The 21258-nt window shown below is 43.7% G+C and overlaps 1 protein-coding gene across 1 annotated transcript in view; it reads right to left on the reverse strand.

The window, feature by feature from the left end:
* The window catches only part of EIF4E (eukaryotic translation initiation factor 4E), a 204574-nt gene that overhangs the window by 90974 nt on the left and 92342 nt on the right, over positions 1-21258 (reverse strand). Inside the window, exon 4 of the mRNA XM_030190718.1 lies at positions 10538-10601. Coding sequence (XP_030046578.1) covers positions 10538-10601 — 64 coding nt within the window. The remainder of the gene's footprint in view (positions 1-10537; positions 10602-21258) is intronic.

Genomic DNA, 21258 nt, shown 5'->3' on the forward strand with positions numbered 1-21258 from the left:
AAAGTTGCTCAGGGAAGGGAAACTTCAGCACTTCCCTTCCCAGCGTTTGAACACGCCACCACAGAGTCCCGCTGCGGAGCGTCTGCTACCGCAGTGGGAACAACTTTCAAATCCCAGTGTCACCCACACTAAAGCATGGTACCCCCTCGCAAAAAAGAGAAAGGCAGGGACTCACCAAACAGCAGGTGTCTACAGAGGAGAAAGAGTCCCAAGGATGCAGCAGCCTTCTGCTGCCTAACCAGCACACAGGCTGAAAGCATAGCACTAAGACAGGGAAACCCTGTACTGACAGGTAGTCAGAAATCTTCTGCTTTTTTTTTTTTTTTTTAACACCGAATGAAAGCAAAGGAGCTCTCTCAGTTTTTTGTTTTCTTTTTTTTACTGGTGAGGAAGGTTAGAGCTCTAAAGACCGAGAGGCAAGGGGAGAAAGGTTGAAGCAGAGACCCAGAAGACTGAGTATGCCCCCAAAGTTGGCACCACCAGCCAGACATCCCTAAACTCAACTGGCCCACAGGACCCAGGAGTATCCCCAACAGCCAAATCCAGGAGCTGCTGAAGAGCCATCCAATGCCTGCTGGAGATAGAAATGTACCGAGGTGAAGGAGGAGCTGGCCGTCTGGCATCACTGCCTTCAGCTCTGTAATCTCTATCTCCGCCTGCTGGTAGATGGACACAACCCACCAGTTCTTGGATTCATCTGCTGAATACGCTAAGGAATATTAATTTAAATAGGTCAAAGGAAGGAGGCCTTTCTCTTATATATAAGGATTTTTATAGTTTTTAATAGAAAAATCAATAGAAGTAAACTTGGAATTTATGGTTTGTCAATTTTTAAATAATGGAAGCAGGAATGCCATTGGGTTTCTTCTGCTGTACAGGCTGCGGGGGACTTGGAGTTCTATTCAAGATAGACTGAGCTCATCAGACATTACGCATTGTTTTTTGATAAGTTGATAATATTGAGCGATTGGAATCTTCACTTAGGGATGATTCTAATTTAAATGGTTATTTTAAGATGTTTTTATCGTTGTTAAAATTAATATGCACACCAAGAACACCACTACCAAAAGGTGGAGTCAAGGAATTAATTCACAAAGAACCAGAAAGTTTTGGGGGTGGGGGGGGGGGGGGCGCAGTACCTTTCTGAGACAGAGGAAAGCTTCAGAGGCAAGCCCACATTAATCAAACTAAAGACTGTAAAGATGGATTTACCTACAAGTGATAAGCTCCTATTACACTAAGATAAACCCTAACATGATTGAGATCAGATTCAAATATAAAACGTATTCAAGCCAATTTTCTGTGTCGGATAGAAGAGGACTAAAGCCTCTTCACACCAAACCAACCTCTTCCACTTTACCTCTTAAGATCTTAGAGTCTTCTAGAAATCAGTAGCAGTAAACAACAGCATGGTCCATCCAGTCTGCCCAACAAGGCGTTTACAGCCACATCCACCCATGCTTAAATACTGATCATGAAGTCTCCACCATGCCAACCATATAGGCAGCCAAACATGATGGCGTCTTGGTTATATTCACAATATAAACTCTTCTCTATCTCAAGACTCCAGCAATGTATATTTTTACAAAATAACACCTCTACGGGGCGTGAGCATGATATAAACATGAGGAAAAAGCCTCAGATCCCCACCTCCATCCAGTTTATATAAACTTCCTTTCAGGTGGTAGGATTTAAACAAGGTGCAGTTTAGATCACAGGATTAAAAACCTCTGTTTTTTTAATAATTAAAACTCTTAAGTGGTTACAGATCTTCTGGTTACCCTAATTAAAGTGACTTTATTGCAGACTTTTTTAAAATGTAAAAACAGTGCTTCCACCATCCAAGTACCGACACACCACACCGACTGTGGCCAATGGCTCTCGACTGTTTCAAGGTGCTTTCATTTTGTGTCAGTTTGTTATGCTGCACATTTTTCAGCATCAACAGTAACCAGAAGATCTATAACGAAGTGGAGCTTTAATTATTAAAAAACAGAGAATTTTTTATGCCTATGAGAAATTGCACCCTGTTTAAATTCTACCACCTGAAAGAAAATTTGTATAAACTAGGTGGACGTGGGAATGAGGCTTTTTCCTCCTGGTAATATACTCCGCAGAAGCGTTATTTTGAAAACAAAACAAACAAACAAACAAAAAAAAAAACACCACACACATTGCTGGAGTCTTAACAGAGAAGAGTTTATATTGTGAATTGATTCAGTCCAATTGGGCGTCTTGGTTACAACCATATATCATCTGCAAGTGCTGCTGACAGGATTCAACCTTACTAGTTACTAGTCAAGATGTCTTTCCATGTCCCCTGAGCTGCACAGCACCCTTATTTGCAGCACGTGACAATAAGGTGTCTTCAGTCATCTATGGGACACAGACTGTAGAAGTCTGCCCAGCTTTGGCCTTAGTACCCACTACTCTTGTCCAACACCTTGTGATTCTATCCTCTTTCTATTTAGGTATCCCCTGTGTCTATCCCACACATTTTTGAATTCATTCACTTAAAAGAAAAAAAAAAAAAAAAAACCCTCTTACCACCTCTCTTGGAAGGGCGTTCCAGGCTTCCAGTACCCTCTCTGTGAAAAGGTAATTCCTGTTGTTACTCCTAAGTATACCTCCCTGCAACCTCTATTCGTGTTCTCTGGTTCTACTGCCCCTAAATCTCTACAAGAGGTTTGTATATTAGTACCTTTCAAGGACTTACATTTCTGTGCATCTCTCGCTCTCTCTTTTTCATATTCAAGTCATCCAGTCTCTTCTCAAAAGTCTTCTGGCGCAACCTTGTGCCATTTTTGTCGCCTTCCTCTGAACTGTCTCAAGGCTATGTCCTTGAAGGATACAGCCTCCAGCTGGTCACATTAATCCCAAGTGGGGCCTCACCAATGACTTGTTCAAGGACATCCACACCTCCTTGTCTTCTGCTCGTTATTCCTCTTTATGCAGCCTAGCTTTCTTAGGGCAACAGCAACTGCCATATCACATTGTTTTGCCGCCTTGAAATCCTCAGACACTATCACCTCAAGGTCTCATTCGTAGAGATGCTTTCAGGCAGATTCAAGAAGTTAGCTGCTCTCCCAAACACCCAGCCTGTGATGGATGGGAGACCTGATGTTGGGGTGCAACATAGTTCACATTGTGTAAATAGAGTTCACAAATCCAACCAGATCACTTCTTTGTTGGAAAATTCCCAGAGAAGCAGGAACCAGGTCTGTCTTGGACAATAAGAAGCTAAGAGCAGTGACCACTGCTGTTGAATGCTGGCTTGTGTGATTCCAATTTAAAATATCAGCAAACAGTGTTAATGTATATTGACTGGAACTGAACATACCCTAACTGCTGTAAGTTTAGTTTAGGCCTGCTATTGTGTTTGTTTAGTAGCTCAATATCACTACTATTTCAATTACTTTTGTGGAACTGCTCTCATTTTCTACCCCTTCATTATACCTAAACATTTTGTGAAGATTTGAGGAAGAGATGCAAAGGGTGGGATACGATACTGAAGACAGTCACAGTATTTCCTTATTCAAAATCCAAGATACCTCCTCTTGTGTCCAGGATATATGTGGGCATACGCTTCTTTTAAATCCAAGTGGAATAACCAGTCTCCTTTATGAAAAGAAATTTATTAATAAGGCAAAGGAAAGCATAGTTAACTTCTCTCAAGACCCTAAGCTCTAGGATGGAATAGAACCCCCTCCTGATTTTTCTGGTATCAGAAAATTGGCATAAACATACCACCCTCTATCCTCTAGTGAACCAGTCTGACTGTTCCTGGTTGTCTTGGAGAACACATCCTATAGTACATCCTGATACTTAAGTCTCCTCTTTATCAGGGAGTTCTCTGGTATGATTCCTGAGATTCTGGCTATGTCCTGGATCCCGTCAAAACCCCATCCCAGATTTTGATTGGGTAGCTACCTGGATTTTGGGCCCTTGGCTGTTTGACACAAGATCAAATTCCCCAATGGGTGAAAGGGCAGAAAGTAATATCTGTGGATAGAAGCAGTGCTGGGCTGCTTGCCGAAAGGTGGCATCATTTTGAGGGCAGCACCAACAAAGCGGTCAGTATCACTAATCCAAAGTTAGGCCAGCCTTTGCAAGGCTTGATCATCCAAATGGTTAAGGCCTGCTGTGTCCAACCCTTACTGAAACAAAGTTTGGAGTGAGCAAGATGCAGCACTGGTCACATTTGACTGTGGTTTAGAACCAGAGGCCTTGGAAGATTTGGTGGGGTGGTGTAGCAGTGACATCAATGACAGGCGAGTGTCTGCCTGTCGAGGGAAGAGGCAAGACATCTGGTGGTGGTGCTAGGGTATAGGAAGGCAGGAGGAGCTATACAGTTGAAGGTTCACCTGGGACATTAAATACCTTTGGGCCAGCCCTGGGTAAAAGTGCTTCCTTAGTGCCCCTACTCAAGAATCTCCTGGATGAGATGGTTGGGTTGGAGGTGGCCATGAGAACACCTAGAATAGTGGTCCTTTGAGTCACTGTTTCCTTTAACCTCTCCGAAGTTATCTCCATTGCAGGGCGCACCAGAAAAATGTCCCTGTACATCAAATCTCAAGTCAAAGGTCCACAGCCATAACAGCCTGAAGGTGCCAATAACAATTGCTGAGTATCTCAAAGCTGTTTCAAAAAGATAGGCTGAACATGCATTTCTCACTCATTCCCTGTGGTCCAAGGTCATCATTAAGCTATTATCCTGCTTGTCTTCAGAAAGAAACAAACGTTTTTATCTTGCAAAGGTTCTTCATAACTGGCTTAACATAACCACACGTTCTGATAAACCTTTTTCACAAAGTTTGAGATACCACTGAGGCTCTCATTTCCATGGATCTCCCACATGCTCATCTATGTCCTTTTGTGCATGAATGCTCATCTTCTGTGAAGGAGAAAATGTCAAAACATTCTGCCCTGGGTTCATCCCCTCTCTCTGAATGAAACAATGTTTCTGCTATTTCCCTTGGAAAATGTGTGAAGGAGAGAATTTCTGGGAGAAATATTTTCCTTTGCAGGAAAGAAGTTGAAATGAGATGAGATTAGTTGACTCCTGCTTAGAAGCCTGTTGTCTAAAACAGGACCCCGCCCCAGGAAAGCTCAGATTCTGTGGCAGAAAAATATTCTGTATGGATAGCCCAAGTTTTGGCCTGGCTTGCTAACAAGGCCTTTATGAGAACATCCCTCGTCTGCCAAGGTCTAGATCCCTAATGCAAATTGAGAACAGTTTTCTGCCCTAATCCACTAAGATAAACCAACGATTTCTGTGCCCCGGTGTCAATGTTAAAGCTTCATGAAGAGCATGGGTCTTGAGAATGAGCTGCACCAGAGCCTACATGAATGTCAGCGCTATCTTTGCCCACACAAGCATAGTACAGTACAAGCTACAAACCCTGCTTGTTGATTGCAGATGATCCACAGGACCACACATCTTGGGTCATCTAAGATGAATTGGTGACAACAACCAGGACCCTTGGAGACTTACAAGCTTCTTGCAGCACAGAGTAAAATGGACAGTATTTCATATGGGGCACTTAGGTTAACGACGGTGCTGACAATATCTTAATTTTCCTGGGATTGTGTTCTGATGAGGACCAATATTGATGCTTCTTAGCTTCTCTGATGCCTGAAGAATTAGAATCCCTTGATGTTTTAGGCAGGACTGTCAATTATAGTCCTGATAGCTTGTATTTGTGATCAGTCTTGAAGGTGACCACCAGCATACTCTCAATTTTAATATACATTATGTACAATGCAGCTCCTCAATCCCTATGATTGAAGCCTCCAGTGCTGATACACTTGAATCATACTTACTCGAACCAAAGAGCTCCTTTTCGCACTGTTCATAGTTACAAAGTCCTCTAGATGACTAACATTTATAGTTGCTGTAAATTCAGTCTTGTCCAAATACAAGTATGAGGATGCAGTCCCAAATAGACTCAAACTCAAATACTCACAGACAACACAGGCCAAGTTTCTAGATTCACAAACTCAAAATGCTTACAGACTCAACAGAGGCCATGTTTCAGCTTATCAGCCTTCATCAGGAGTTGGACTTATAAACAAATAAATAGTAAATATAATACATGAGGAGTGCAATAAGAAAAAAACTATTTAAAAAATCACTAACATTTTTTAAAATATCTTTATTTATAATTTTCCAAATTATCACATAACATGACTGCAATCACAGTAATTGAATTACAACATAAAGAAAAACAAACCTAGGAGATAACCTCCTGAGGTAAACACTTCCATTTAGTTAGTCCACAATAAAATAAAGTAGGGCAAGACAACGAAAAATAAAATAAAATAGGAAATACTTAACATTATAGCAGGAGAACTACTAGACCCTCAATCGAATTTAACAGCATTAGCCTACAGGATTGTTCTGGATAGATCGGTTCTCTTCTTCCTTGGAAACTACAAAATCATGCATTTTCTTTGGGTCAGTAAACATGTAATTAACCGAGTCAAAGGAAAGAAAGCATCTGCAGGGAAATTTCAATAGGAAAGTTCCTTTCAAAGTAATTTGAGTCTTCTGCTTTAAACCCAAAAATTCACGTCTTTGTTTCAAAGTCTCTCTATTTAAATCTGGAAATATTTGTATACTGGCTCCGAGAAACAGTGCTTTCATATGTTTGAAATATAGACGAAATATATTATATCTGTCTGTTTCAAACACAAATGATACCAAAAGAGTAGTGCAGTCAGTTATTACTTCAAGGGAACTTTCAAGAAATTCAGTTAAATTCAGTCCCGGTTGAGATTGTGTTAAAGTTCCTTTTCCTGTAATATATTGAGCTCTGGTAATTGGAGGATATGCTTCTTTCAGGATAGCCAAGATTTCACTGAAGTATTTCTTTAACATATTAGTAGCTGACAAAATAGGAAATTTCGGGAAATTAAGCAATCTTAAGTTTAATTTTCTAGCATTATTATCCAAGTATTCTAATTCCTGTTCAAAATCTCTCTTTTGTGACTGCCCCTGCAAAAGTCTGCAAAGTTTTTCTCGCCTTCTAGCTTCAGAAATCTTTCCTCCTGTTTTTGAACAGTCTCAGATAAAGGAATATAGATATTTTTCAAACTGGTCGTTTCCTCTGTAAACATTTTAGTTACCTGGAGAAGAGAACCGGGCAACTCCTGAATCGCGTCCCATAGGGTATCCAGTATCACCACGTTCGGTTTTTCACTTCTCGTCCAGGTTAAGGTGGTAGGCCCCAGGTTTGAAAGAGACGGGAACCCTCGTCCTTTAGTCAATGTTAACTCTGGGGTAGAAGTAGCAGGGGGGCCTCCTCCAGGCATCAAAGAACTTTTCACCACTTCGGATTGTTCTTTTGTCTGCTCCACTGCTTGTAAAAAACTGCCACCCGGTCTGGGAGGTGTCGTGCTCGAGGGAGAGCTCAAAGAGACCTCCTCTATGCTGCGGGCGTCTCCGATAAGGGGAGGGAATGACCGTTCACAATGGGCGTCGGAGTTCCCGGTACCTGAGCTGCAAACGTCAGTGTAGTCTGGCGAAGTGCGGGGTTCCCTCCAGGGGTTAAGGAGGCCTGCCCCCTGGGTTTTCCTTTTCTTTTCCCCATGTAAACTGGGAAAGAAAAGACTGCTCCTGCTGACAATTCACGACGGTTCAAGAGCTCAGGTATTTGCTTCTGCTCAAGATGCCATCTTGCCTTTATGTTAACATTTTTATTGATGGTGATTCAAACTAGTCACATCCAACCTTACTAACACGCACCGATTCAGAACAGAGCCTATACAATGACACCATAACTATAGAAACAGTTAAAGTTTTTAACAATTTTATCCCCGATTCAACCAACTTTATTTCTCCCCCTCAAAGGTTATTAACTACAATGCCCTGACAGTGCAAAATCCCAACATATTTACATGCACATCATAGGTTAAATCAACCCAGTTGAACCACTCTTATTAATATCTTCTCATCCCTCCCAACTCATAACCAACAGCCGAGCGACAGAGTTAATAACTTTAATCGTACATAAACGATACTTATCCAAAGACCATATCTTTCATTCAATTCCCACCACCTCCCAGGATCCCCCATTTACACCAACCCATGAAACCCCCGAGACTTGTCCTCTGATAGCACTGGAGCTCCCCCCTCCCCCCAAAGTGGGCTAATAAGACCTAATTACGTTATCTAGTGCACGCTAGATCTGAATTAAATTGAGGACTTGACTGCGACCTCGAGTGGTTAGGTTTTGTAGATAGGGATTCCAAGTTTGTAGAAAACGTTTACGTTAGGGGACCCCTTTACATCTCGTGCTTCACAGGTCACTAACAAATGTACTTGGTTCCTCTATTGCCAAAAGAAGGGCGGTTCCCGTGCCCTATCTCCTTTTAATGAGAAATATAAAGGAGAATGTGATTGTGCATCGATATAAAGTAACCTTAAGTTTGATTAATAAACATATTTGAGTATAAAAACAGACTGATAGTCTCTATTAAGTGTGTAAAAAGACATCAATACCCCAAAGTAAAATGTGACTGTGACGTGATGTAAAGTGATTCATGCTATCAAGATAAGTACGTTATACTTATAAAAAAATAACTATTTGTATAGTTTTGAACTGAAACATTAATATACAAGCAGACGCCTGATATTGTAGACCGAGTTAAAAATCAAAAGGAAAAAAAAAACCCTCAAGACAAATAACAGTCATAGAATATATACATATACATCTGTTCACGGGTTTGTTTGCTTTTTAATTGCGATCCTTATTGTATTTACTATTCACTTATTCATTCATAAGTCAACTCCTGATGAAGGCTGACAAGCTGAAACATGGCCTGTGTTGAATCTGTGAGCATTTGAGTTTGTAAATCTATTTTGGACTGCATCCTCATACTTGTATTTGGACAAGACTGAATATACTGCAAACAATACAGCTTTTCATCACTTTAGATCATCTTGGTGCTTCATTCCTTCAACTTTTGAGGTTAGCTTGCACTGATGCGTGGATCACTGGTTTTCTCCTTGTTTTTAAGCAAACATTTATGACACTTCAAGGAATCATCATAAGGCCCCAGACTTCAGCTGTACCAGTAACTGATATGATCCTAGACCACTATATGCACTTTCTGAAAGCATTGGGTGTATGTGGGGGGGGGGGGGGGGGGGGTCCTTTTCTCAAACATAGAAAGCAAAATATTCAAAGTGAAATAAAAAGGCTTGATGTTCAAACATTATCTCGTGCCACCCAGTGCACCAGGGCTGATACAGGCTGCAGCCCTACAAAAGAAAAAAAAAATGAACACAGAATATAGGAAACAAGAAAATCTTATCTAGGGGGGAAAAAAAAAAGAAGAAACGTAAAGGTATATTAACGTGACCTGATTGATATTGTGAGAAACAAGACTACACTTAATCTCTGGAAAAATGAAAATACTGTGGATCATATCTGACAAGCTCTGAAGTGCATGGGACACCTCAGTTCTAAGAGCACTAATGCAGGAAGCCCTGCAAATACATGGCTGACCATGCTAGCAAGTTCTATAATACTCAAGAGCTAGTTACTCTTCATGGCATGCCAGATGACAAAACTGTCAATAAATAAAGACTTCATATCCTGCTTCTCTTCTGAAACTCAGTAGACTCAAACCTGTGAAGTGCCGTTTAAGGAAATCAAACCTTTGGAGTTCCATCATAAAATTCTGATTAAAAAAAAAAAAAAAAAAAGAGTAGTGGCTGCATGGAATGTCCTCCTACTACAGGACATTAAGGTAAAAACTAATTCAAGAACTCATGGAGGATTTGTAGCTGTGAAATAAGAAGAGAGCCAGAGAATATCTGTGGTATATCAGGAAGTAAATCTGGCATGTTATATGGCTTTATGGTCCTATCTACCACCACAATGTTTTTAGGCCTGAATTTCCTACTGCTTCTTTGGACTTCCAGCTCAAAAGGAACCAACACCCTTTGAGCTATGGCTCCCTGAGCCTTCCTGCTCAGCTACTTGGAGATTTGTCTTCTAATTTATCTCATTTTCCAATCATATAGCCAGTCTGTGGCAGTCTTTGGTCAGAGGCCATACAACAGGGTTCCTTCCAGAACCCTACAATCATAGATCCTATATCTGGGCACTAAGTATTACTGTTCAATGATTTGATCAAAATTATTGGTCCCAATCTACCTAGAAAGAGGAAGAACTAACCCAATATCTGAATCCATTGTAGATATCCTGAAAACCTGACTGAAAAAGGAGTACACCAGGACCAACTTGGGAAACATTGTTCTACATGAACCCAATACAGTCCTTTTACTCTCTATGATGGACTTAGCATTTTTCTTGTAGCTCGTGATAAACGAGTACCTGCAATACACAGAAAAACCCCAGGCTTCTTAATATTTGCTCATGTTTCACTAAAACAAGGGGGGGGGGGAAAGCAATAAAAAAAACAACTTCTGCAAATAACATTAAGCTCTTGGATTTATGCAAACACAAAATGATACACTCATTAAAATTAAAAAAAAAAAAAAAAGTATCAAACAGAATAAGCCTACCTTGAACAGTGAGTAGTCGCAGCCAGACATTAAATTACTAGACAGCTGGATATGATTGTATAAACTATTTAAAACAAAAGGAAGGGAAAAAAACAACTTATAAGCAAAAAATTATGACACCATATATACTCAAGAAAGAATTAACCTATAATTGCAATACTCCAAAGACTATCTTTTATCGTCTTACAGTGTTATGTACTTTAGGGCTTGAAACTAAGAATTTCTTCAAGCTGAGTACTGGAAGTTTATTAGCTTGAAGAATCGAGCCAGCTATCAAATGTTCACTCTTACTGTGATATCAAATAAGGGATAGATGAATCATTTTGAGAACAGGTTTTTGTACAATAGCAGGACTGAGCGAAATATACAAGTTAGTGACACTGTCCAGCGGCAGCAGCCTGAAACAGCTTTCCCCTGAGCTCAGAATCAATGTAAAGTTGAGCATGCACATTCCTTCTCACACACAGCTGTCTTAGTTCCATAGTTCAAGCATGAATGGAGAGATCACACTAGGGATTGTGTGCCTGATCAATCCTGATGTCTCTGAACATGCCTGTTATGGATGAGAAATAATGCTTTCACTGTTGACAAGCAGAACTGAGTCAGGCACATAAATGAGCGATTCCCAAGCTCAGGGCTGCTCACTTAGCTATATAGTCTGTCCATTGTCCATGAGCAGCCTGGTCATAAAGATACAAGAGTTGTGCATGGTACAACAGGTTGGCCAGCACAATCATGCTATACTGTGACTGTGGACTGAGCCAAGCTGTAGTACCAACTGAAAAGAATGCAGCAAGGACCAACTTGCTGCTTATAGGGTATGCAGAAAAGCAGATCCCAGAAAGGCTACAGTACCTGATTGACTTTCATCTGATAAATTTCACTTTTCTGGTTGAAGGAATACTGGTTTGTAACAGAATTGTATGCAAGTTTTGGCCACTTGTTTGGTTAAGTTGTTAACCAAACAAGTGGCCAAAATTTGCTTGGCTACTGGAATAAAAACACTGTAGAAGTTTGCTACAAATAACTTATAGACTGATTTAATTCTTTCAGGAGTATGGAGGGACTTCTTGCACAAATTCATAAGATTAAGGCAAAACATAGGGACCACTACATCCTCATTGATATAAAAACGTAGGACTACCTTTGCAAAAAAAAAAAAAAATTAGGATAACTGTAAAAAGACATGCTGTGATGAAATTGAGTATACAGCTGATAGGCAATCAAGGCTTGAAGTTCACTTCTAGCTGATGACATGATTGGACAGAGTAGACTCCACTGGTTCAAAATCTGCTTTTGAGAGAGGCAATGACAACATTAACCTCCCAAGGAAGAGGAGGGCTCTGCAGTAGGTCTGATAGGAACAATCTTAGAAATGAAGCTTTTGAATGGCTCAATTCCAGCAAGGCCAGTAGGATGTTATGAAAATCACTGTGCTAGAATTCTGAAACTTAAGCAGGATCTTTCCTATTAGAGAGACATTGAGAAAGGGAGCAAGGGCAAGAATAAAAAAGTAGAGGAAGACCTAAGACCTGTGTATGTCCAGCATATCGCTTGCCAGCCAATCCAGAGATGACTGCACAGATTGGTAGCTTTGCATTTTTACTGCTGGTGGATAGGTCTATTTGTGTATATTGTCAAAAGCTTGGGGAACCTCCCAAACACCCAATGGGCGTAAGCATCTGTTATGAGGACCAACTGATCCTCTAGTAGTGCAAATGGATACCCAAGTTGCATTTAGACATTCACTACTATGGCATATTCTAAAGTGAAGCTGATAGACAGAAGTCTGATAGAGTAATATGGTATGCAGATTCCACTGGAATTTGACATCCCATTGAGGGTCCCATTTTTAGGTTGGTAAAAGGCACAATATATAACCACAGAACCATGTAGCTTAAAATCTGCAAGCAGGCCTCAACTGTGGCTGTTACGGAACACAAAGTTCTGATATGAAGTATTACCTTTGGTAACCTTGCCAATGGACAGAAATGCTTTTGCATGAACTGCTTCCAGAAAGCAAAGTTTCTCGCACATAGACTGAAGTTACTCACCTGGAGCAGGTGTTCTCCAAGAACACAGGACATTCTCACACTGAGGTCCCCTTACTTAGTGTGAGGTTTGAGAGGGGGCTTGGTCAAAGGCAAACCTTGCATAAACCAATCTATAGGATGTACAAAGGTGGGCTTGCCCTCTACACAATGATGGTAAACTCCAACTGTACTAAGCGCCCTTACAGAATTGGTTTTGAGACCACAGTAGAAGAAATTCAAGCAGTTTGTGTGGGACAGGAAAAAGGATCTAAAGCCTTGCCCTCACATCAGATGGCAAACCTCTTCCATTTAAAATTATACAACCTCTTAGTGGAATCTTTTCTGGAAGCAAGCAGGACTTAGAAGACATCCTCATGTAGTTAGACAGAATCAATTTAGAACATCAAAGTCTTAAGTCGTGAGGGCCAGAGATTGAAGGTTAGGGAGCAGAAGAGCCCCCTACGCTGAGGGTCGGAAAACACTCTAGCCTCCATAGGTCTTCAGAAGGTAACTCTGAAAGTAGAGGGAACCATTATCTGTCTCAGCCAGTAAGGCACAATGAGGATCATGAACCACCTTCATTTGATCGAGTTTCAGCAAATTCTGCCCCACAAAAGATACGGAAAGATACGTGTACAGCAGGCACTTCCTCCAATCAAGGAGAAAGACATCCAATGCTAATCTGCTGTGTGAGTGAAGCCTGGAGCAGAACTGAGGGAGATTGTTGTTGATGTGAGTGGCAAAGATATCCACTGAAGGGGTTCCCTGCACTCAGATCTTCTAAGCAACACCAACATGAAGAAGCCACTTGGGCAGTTCTATCACTTTACTCAGTCTGCACGACAGGGGGCTATTCTTCCCACCAGGTATATGGCCATGAGCACCATGCCATGGCTGGAAGCCCAGTTCTACATCCTGACGTTTCCCAACACAATAGATACAAGCCTGTGCCTTCCTGCTTTGTTCACACAGTATATCACAACCCTGTTGTCTGTTTGGATGACAACAATTTTGTCAATCAGTAAATCTCTGAAAGTCTTTGCTCAGAACTCCAGGAGGTTGATGTGGAGTTGAACTGACTGAGCAGGCCAATGGCCTCGAGTGTGTAGCCCATCTACATGAGCTCCCAAGCCCAGGTTCGATGCATCCACTGTCAGCACCTTGTGGGGAGGAGGAATTTGGAATAGTGTGCTAGATCAAACAGGGCTAAACTGTCCACCACAAGAGCAACTACACAAGCTCCCGAGTGATGATGATGAAGTCCACAAGGTTTCCTGTGGCTTGGCACCACTGGGAAGCTAGAGTCCACTGAGCCTACCTCAAACAGAGGTGCACCAAGGACAATACATGAACAGTGGAGGCCATGTGGTTTAACCACCTCAACATCTGCTGAGCTATGACCTGCTGGCTCTGCTGAGCCTTCAGAGCGATATTTATCATTTATGACATTTGTATCCCACATTATCTTGAACAAGCTCAGATTCAATGTGGCTTACATGCAAGAAAAACATCAAATTAAATCAAAGTCAGGTAACTAACATTAAACATCTTAAGAATAATTGTATGTTTATTGGGAAGCTAAGGCTAAAGTACGGTTAGTATGAAACAGAGAAGACAACATTAGTTTATTGTCTATTCATAAGATATGTACTTAATTGAAAAGCCTTTAGTAATTTTCAGAATCTCGGATAATGCTCTATGCATCTTAATTGCATAGGCAGAGAATTCCAAAGTTTGGTACTCTAATATGTGAAGCCTGTGACAAAAATTGATTTGTAAGAGAGACTTACAATGTGGATAACGGAGTGTGAGGTATTTTCTAGATGTTTTTACTCATTACGTGAAAGTAAATCAATTAGATGTTGCATGTAAGTGGGTGATAAACTGCATATAATTTGGTAAACTGTCATGCAAATTTTAAAGGTGACCCTGGAGATTATGGGAAGCTAGTGAAGTTTTAAGAGGGGAAGCCTTCTCAAAGCAAGGCGCACTATATACAAAGCAAGCAACTGTATTCTGTGCTGTCATTTTTTTAAGGACTGAAATTCTAATTTCTGCATATATGGCATTACAGTACTCAAATCTGGATAATATAAGAGATAGGTAAGAAGTGCAGAGCTTGGGAAGAAAGGACACAACCCTTTTAAGTTTCATAGTGTATGGAAGATGCTCAATACCACTTAGAAACCTGACACTCAAATGATGTGCTGGTTGATGTTGGTGCCCAGGATTTTTCATTGACTGATCTAATGCATATGATGTGTTGTCAACATGAGTTGATAGGGATTGATAAGTATGAGGAATATAGTCTTTTCCCAATTAAGTCTGAGCTTGAGAGTGGTTGCCCAAAATTATCAAATCTAAACTGATTTTAATCTCATCTGGAAAGTTCTAGTAATTCCCTTTTGAAAGAAATGTAAATGGTGATATCAGCATAAATGAAGGAATTAAATCTGTGAGCCTCCAGTAAGTAACCCAATGGTGCCACCATGATATTGAATAATATGGGTGACAGAGGAATTTGGAAAGGACGTCCCAGAGTCAAATTGGACCAAATCGTCCACCAATACAGGGATTTGAGAAAACTCGTGGACAGGTGGATCACGTCTTCTAGATCCCCAGCAGCCTGAAACCACTGGGAAGCTAGGGTCCATTGAGCAGATCTCATGTGAAGGCGGGCCATGTGGCCCAGCAATCTCAACATCTGCCGAGCTGTGATCTGCTGGGACGCTCGCACCCGCGAGACGAGGGACAACAAGTTGTTAGCCCTCGACTCTGGGAGATAGGCACGAGCCGTCCGAGAATCCAGCACAGCTCCTATGAATTAGAGTCTCTGTACTGGGAGAAGATGGGACTTTGGATAATTTATCACAAACCCCAGTAGCTCCAGGAGGCGAATAGTCATCTTCATGGACTGTAGAGCTCCTGCCTCGGATGTGTTCTTCACCAGCCAATCGTCGAGATATGGGAACACGTGTACTCCCAAGCCTGCGAAGTGCCGCTGCTACTACAGCCAAGCACTTCGTGAACACTCTGGGCGCAGAGGCGAGCCCAAAGGGTAGCACACAATACTGGAAGTGACGTGTGCCCAGCTGAAATCGCAGATACTGTCTGTGAGCTGGCAGTATCGGGATGTGTGTGTAAGCGTCCTTCAAGTCCAGAGAGCATAGCCAATCGTTTTCCTGAATCATGGGGAGAAGGGTGCCCAGGGAAAGCATCCTGAACTTTTCCTTGACCAGATATTTGTTCAGGGCCCTTAGGTCTAGGATGGGACGCATCCCCCGTTTTCTTTTCCACAAGGAAGTACCTGGAATAGAATCCCAGCCCTTCTTGCCCGGATGGCAGGGGCTCGACCGCATTGGCGCTGAGAAGGGCGGAGAGTTCCTCTGCAAGTACCTGCTTGTGCTGGAAGCTGTAAGACTGAGCTCCCGGTGGACAATTTGGAGGTTTGGAGGCCAAATTGAGGGTGTATCCTTGCCGGACTATTTGAAGAACCCACTGATCGGAGGTTATGAGAGGCCACCTTTGGTGAAAAACTTTCAACCTCCCTCCGACCGGCAGATCGCCCGGCACTGACACTTGGATGTCGACTATGCTCTGCTGGAGCCAGTCAAAAGCTTGTCCCTTGCTTTTGCTGGGGAGCCGAGGGGCCTTGCTGAGGCGCACGCTGCTGACGAGAGCGAGCGCGCTGGGGCTTAGCCTGGGCCGCAGGCTGTCGAGAAGGAGGATTGTACCTACGCTTACCAGAAGAGTAGGGAACAGTCTTCCTTCCCCCATAAAAACGTCTACCTGTGGAGGTAGAAGCTGAAGGCTGCCGGCGGGAGAACTTGTCGAAAGCGGTATCCCGCTGGTGGAGCTGCTCTACCACCTGTTCGACCTTCTCTCCAAAAATATTGTCCGCACGGCAAGGCGAGTCCGCAATCCGCTGCTGGATCCTATTCTCCAGGTCGGAGGCATGCAGCCATGAGAGTGTGCGCATCACCACACCTTGAGCAGCGGCCCTGGACGCAACATCAAAGGTGTCATACACCCCTCTGGCCAGGAATTTTCTGCACGCCTTCAGCTGCCTGACCACCTCCTGAAATGGCTTGGCTTGCTCAGGAGGGAGCTTGTCCACCAAGCCCGCCAACTGCCGCACATTGTTCCGCATGTGTATGCTCATGTAGAGCTGGTAAGACTGAATTTTGGCCACGAGTATAGAGGAATGGTAGGCCTTCCTCCCAAAGGAGTCTAAGGTTCTAGAGTCCTTGCCCAGGGGCGCCGAAGCATGCTCTCTAGAACTCTTAGCCTTCTTTAGGGCCAAATCCACAACTCCAGAGTCGTGAGGCAACTGAGTGCGCATCAGCTCTGGGTCCCCATGGATCCGGTACTGGGACTCGATATTCTTGGGAATGTGGGGATTACTTAAAGGCTTGGTCCAGTTCGCCAGCAATGTCTTTTTTAGGACATGATGCATGGGTACTGTGGAGGCTTCCTTAGGTGGAGAAGGATAGTCCAGGAGCTCAAACATTTCAGCCCTGGGCTCGTCCTCCACAACCACCGGGAAGGGGATGGCCGTAGACATCTCCCGGACAAAGGCCGCAAAAGACAGACTCTCGGGAGGAGAAAGCTGCCTTTCAGGGGAGGGAGTGGGATCAGAAGGAAGGCCATCAGACTCCTCGTCAGAGAAATATCTGATGTCCTCCTCCTCCTCCCACGAGGCCTCACCATCGGTATCAGACACAAGTTCACGGACCTGTGTCTGAAGCCATGCCCGGCTCCATGGAACCACGGCCACGGTGGGAGCGTCAAGAGGTATACTCCCTCGCCCGCACCGGTGAAGCTCCCTCCGCCGACGTCGTCGGGGAGCCTTCCTGGGAGGCGACCGCAGTCGGTACCGCAAGCGGCACCGATGTCAGAGACCTCACCCCGGGCAAGGGGCCAGCCGGCGCCTCACTCGACGGTACCGGTGGCGCAAGCACCCCCGGTACCGGAGGGGAAGGGCGCAACAGCTCTCCCAGGATCTCTGGGAGAACGACCCGGAGACTCTCGTGCAGGGCGGCTGTGGAGAAAGACATAGAAGCCGATGCAGGAGTCGAAGTCAGAGTCTGTTCCGGGCGTGGAGGCTGTTCCGGGCTGTCCAAGGTGGAGCGCATCGACACCTCCTGAACAGAGGGTGAGCGGTCCTCCCGGTGCTGATGCCTGCTGGGTGCCGACTCCCTCGGCGACCCAGAGCTCTCGGTACCGACGCGGGAAGGAGACCGGTGTCGATGCTGCTTTGACTTTTTCAAACGAAGCATGTCACCGGAGCTTCCCGGTACCGACGAGGACGTAGAATCCAGCCGTCGCTTCCTCGGGGCCGAGGCCGAAGAAGGTCGGTCTCGGGGGGGGGGGGGGGGGGCTGTACCGCAGGAGCCCTCAGGGTAGGGGGAGACCCACCCGAAGGCTCACCGCCACCAGCAGGGGAATGGACAGCCCTCACCTGCACTCCAGACGAAGCACCACTGTCCGACGACATCAGCACTAGTGGAGGTCCCGGTATCACCGACGCAGCCTTCCGATGTCTCGGCCCCGACGATGCAGAGGGTCGATGCCTCGATGCAATGGAAACAGTCGCGGCCAAGGGCGGAGGTCTTGACGCTGTCGACGTCGACGCAGTCGATACTCCCGGTGCCGACGAAGAGCCCGAGAACAAAACGTTCCACTGGGCCAATCTCGCTACCTGAGTCCTTTTCTGTAAAAGGGCGCAAAGACTATAGTCCTGCGGGCGGTGCCCAGCCCCCAGACACTGAAGAAACGACGCGTGCCTATCAGTGAGCAAGATTACCCGGGCGCACTGGGTGCACTTCTTGAAGCCGCTGGGAGACTTCGATGACATGGGCGGAAAAATCACGCCGGCGAAATCAAAACTCGTAATTGCGGTAAGGCACCAAAAAGAGGGGGAGAAAAAACTTGACCCGAGGCCTCAAAGGGGCCTACCCCGAAAACGAAAGAAAACTTATCGGGGCCAAAAACTAGAAATACGGGGAAGGGAAAAAGACCGAAAGGCCCTTCTCCGAAATCCCTTTTTTTTTTTTTTTTTTTTTTTTTAAGAGCGAAAAAGTCAAAAGACGCACGAGGGTCAACTTAAGGGGCGCGAACGGCGCAAACACGACCGTTCCGAGCGCGGACAAAAGAAGACTGACTAACACGAGCCGGTTCGGACAGGAAGACGGCCGCGCATGGGCGCGCGAGGACTAGCAAAGGCCTTTGCTAGTGAAGTTTCCGATTGGAGGGGCTGCCGTGGACGTTACCCATCAGTGAGAACAAGCAGCCTGCTTGTCCTCGGAGAAAGACAGTTCCACTAATACCAAAGTGGTCTAAAATCAATATATTACAGTCGACCGGGTTGAAAGCACTGGACACATTGAATTGTAAAATTATGATAAGATTTTGATACTAGGAAACCGTGGAACCACTTTAAGACAGTTCCACTAACACCAAAGTCGACCATGCCAAAAGCACTGGACATATCGAATTGTAAAATTATGATTTTTCTGCCCATGCTCATTTCTTTTCTGAACTTTTCAATAAGGGTAGTCAGCACTGTCTCAGAGCTAAAGGATGGTTGGAATCCTGACTGTGAAGGATGGAAAAGGTCTGTAGGAATTCCATGAGCTGAGTAGTTACTAAACTTTCCACCACTTTTACCAATAAAGGAATGGAAGCTAGGTCTAATTAGATACTTCACTTCTACTAGCCTTAGGATTCTTTGGGATAAGTGTTAAGAATAATTTTGCCATCACTTTCAGAGAATATTCCAACATGAAGGAGTAAGTATGATTATAGGCAAATGATGAACAGGTCGGTGGATAACCTTAAGAAGATAGCTGAGAAATGTCTAAAACACATTGTGACATTGTGTACTTGGGTAGAAAATATTTTAACTGATCCAAGGTGGGAGGGGAGAAGTCAGACCATGATCTATCTGCTGAGTGGCACATAGAACTGACAGATGAAAGAATATTTGATATTGGCGATGGAGCCTTTCATTTCTTGTTTAATTTTATTAATTTTCTCCTGAAAGTAGTTTGCTAGCTGGTCTGCGGAGGGATTAGATTCATTGGTTAAGGTCAGGGACTGAGTATTAAGTAGGGGACTGACCAAAGCACAGAGCTTTCTGGTATTTAGTGTGGACCCACTTATATATTTAGCATAAGTAGTTTTAGTTTTTTTTTCCTCCCCAAAGCTCTGGGCTCCAGAAGGAAGGCTTGGGCCTGAGTCATGTCTAGCAGGGCTCCAATGAACTCCAATATCTGAACTGGGATGAGATGGGACTTTTAGTTCAAAATGAAGCTTAGTAATTCCAGCACTCAAATGGCTCTTTGCATAGATTCGTGCGCACCTTCCTGCGATGAAAACACTGGTGCGAATGTGAGGCCAAAAGGGCAGAATGCGGTACTGGTAGTAGTGTTTCTCTATTCAAAATCTCAGATTCTTCCAGTGACAAGAGGTACCTGATGGAACCTCTTAAGGATTTATTCAATAGATCTTTAGAGACGGGAATAGTTCCACGGGATTGCAGATGAGCTGATGTAGTCTCTTCACAAAAGCAGAGACAAGGAAGAAATGGGAAACTACAGGCCAGTAAGCCTCGCTTTGGCGTTAGGAAAAATAATGGAGTTGCTGCTGAAGAAAAAGGATAGTTGACTTTCCAGAAGCTAACAGGTTACAGGACCCAAGGCAACATGGTTTTACTAAAGGAGAATCCTGCCAAATGAATCTGACTGACTGGGTGACAGACAGGCAACAGAGGGTGGTGGTAAATGGAATCTGAAAGGAAGAAAGGAAAGTGAGTAGTGGAGTGCCTCAGGGTTCGATGCTGGGGCCAATACTGTTTACTATATTTGTGAGAGACATTGCTGAAGAGTTAGAAGCCTTTTTGCAGATGACACAAAGATAGTCAATAGACTAACTACCTTGAAGGGAGTAGAAACCATGAGAAGTGATCTCCAAACGTTGGGTCTGGCAGGTAAAATTTAATGCCTGAGGAGCGGTGTATCCGGGAACCGGTTTGGACAGCAGTTCCGCTGTACTTGTGACGTAGTTCCTCCGAAAGAAGTGCCACAAAATGCGGTCACACACTGAGGAAGGTTTGTGGTTATGTTTAACCTTAGATGGTTAGAGCGAAATTTCCCTGCAGTGATTGCGTATGGATATAAGTGGACAAAGCAGAATCATATGCTTAAGAATTAAGTGGTTTGGTGACAAAACATCTTTTTACTTCACAACCCTGAAAATGCAACTAATGAAGAATATGAGGTTGATGTTTAATAGAAATTGATTGGGTGAATTGCTGCTAAGGGTGGCCGCTTGACGTCAGCAGACACTTGAATTAAAGCAATTACACCTGCTGATTTAGGTGCAGCAGTACATTGAGTAGACTTTTTTTTTCACAAATAGTGTGTAAGCGGAAGTGATCTATGCCCAGCCATAGAGTGTTGTATGTTTAAGTGTTTATTGCTCTATATGTATTTATGCAATGAACTGAACTTTGTTCCTATCTGGTATATCTCTCTTGGATTTCTGCACCCCAAGTGCTTCACTCTGCACTTCTTAGCATTACATTTTATCTCTTTCCTAATTTGCTCCAGAACACCAGTTTATGTCAGAGATTGGTAAGCTTAACTCAGGAGACAGACCTGGGGGTGATAGTGTCCAAGGATCCCA

Source organism: Microcaecilia unicolor, chromosome 2, assembly GCF_901765095.1.
Source record: "Microcaecilia unicolor chromosome 2, aMicUni1.1, whole genome shotgun sequence".
In the NCBI taxonomy this organism is placed as follows: domain Eukaryota; kingdom Metazoa; phylum Chordata; class Amphibia; order Gymnophiona; family Siphonopidae; genus Microcaecilia; species Microcaecilia unicolor.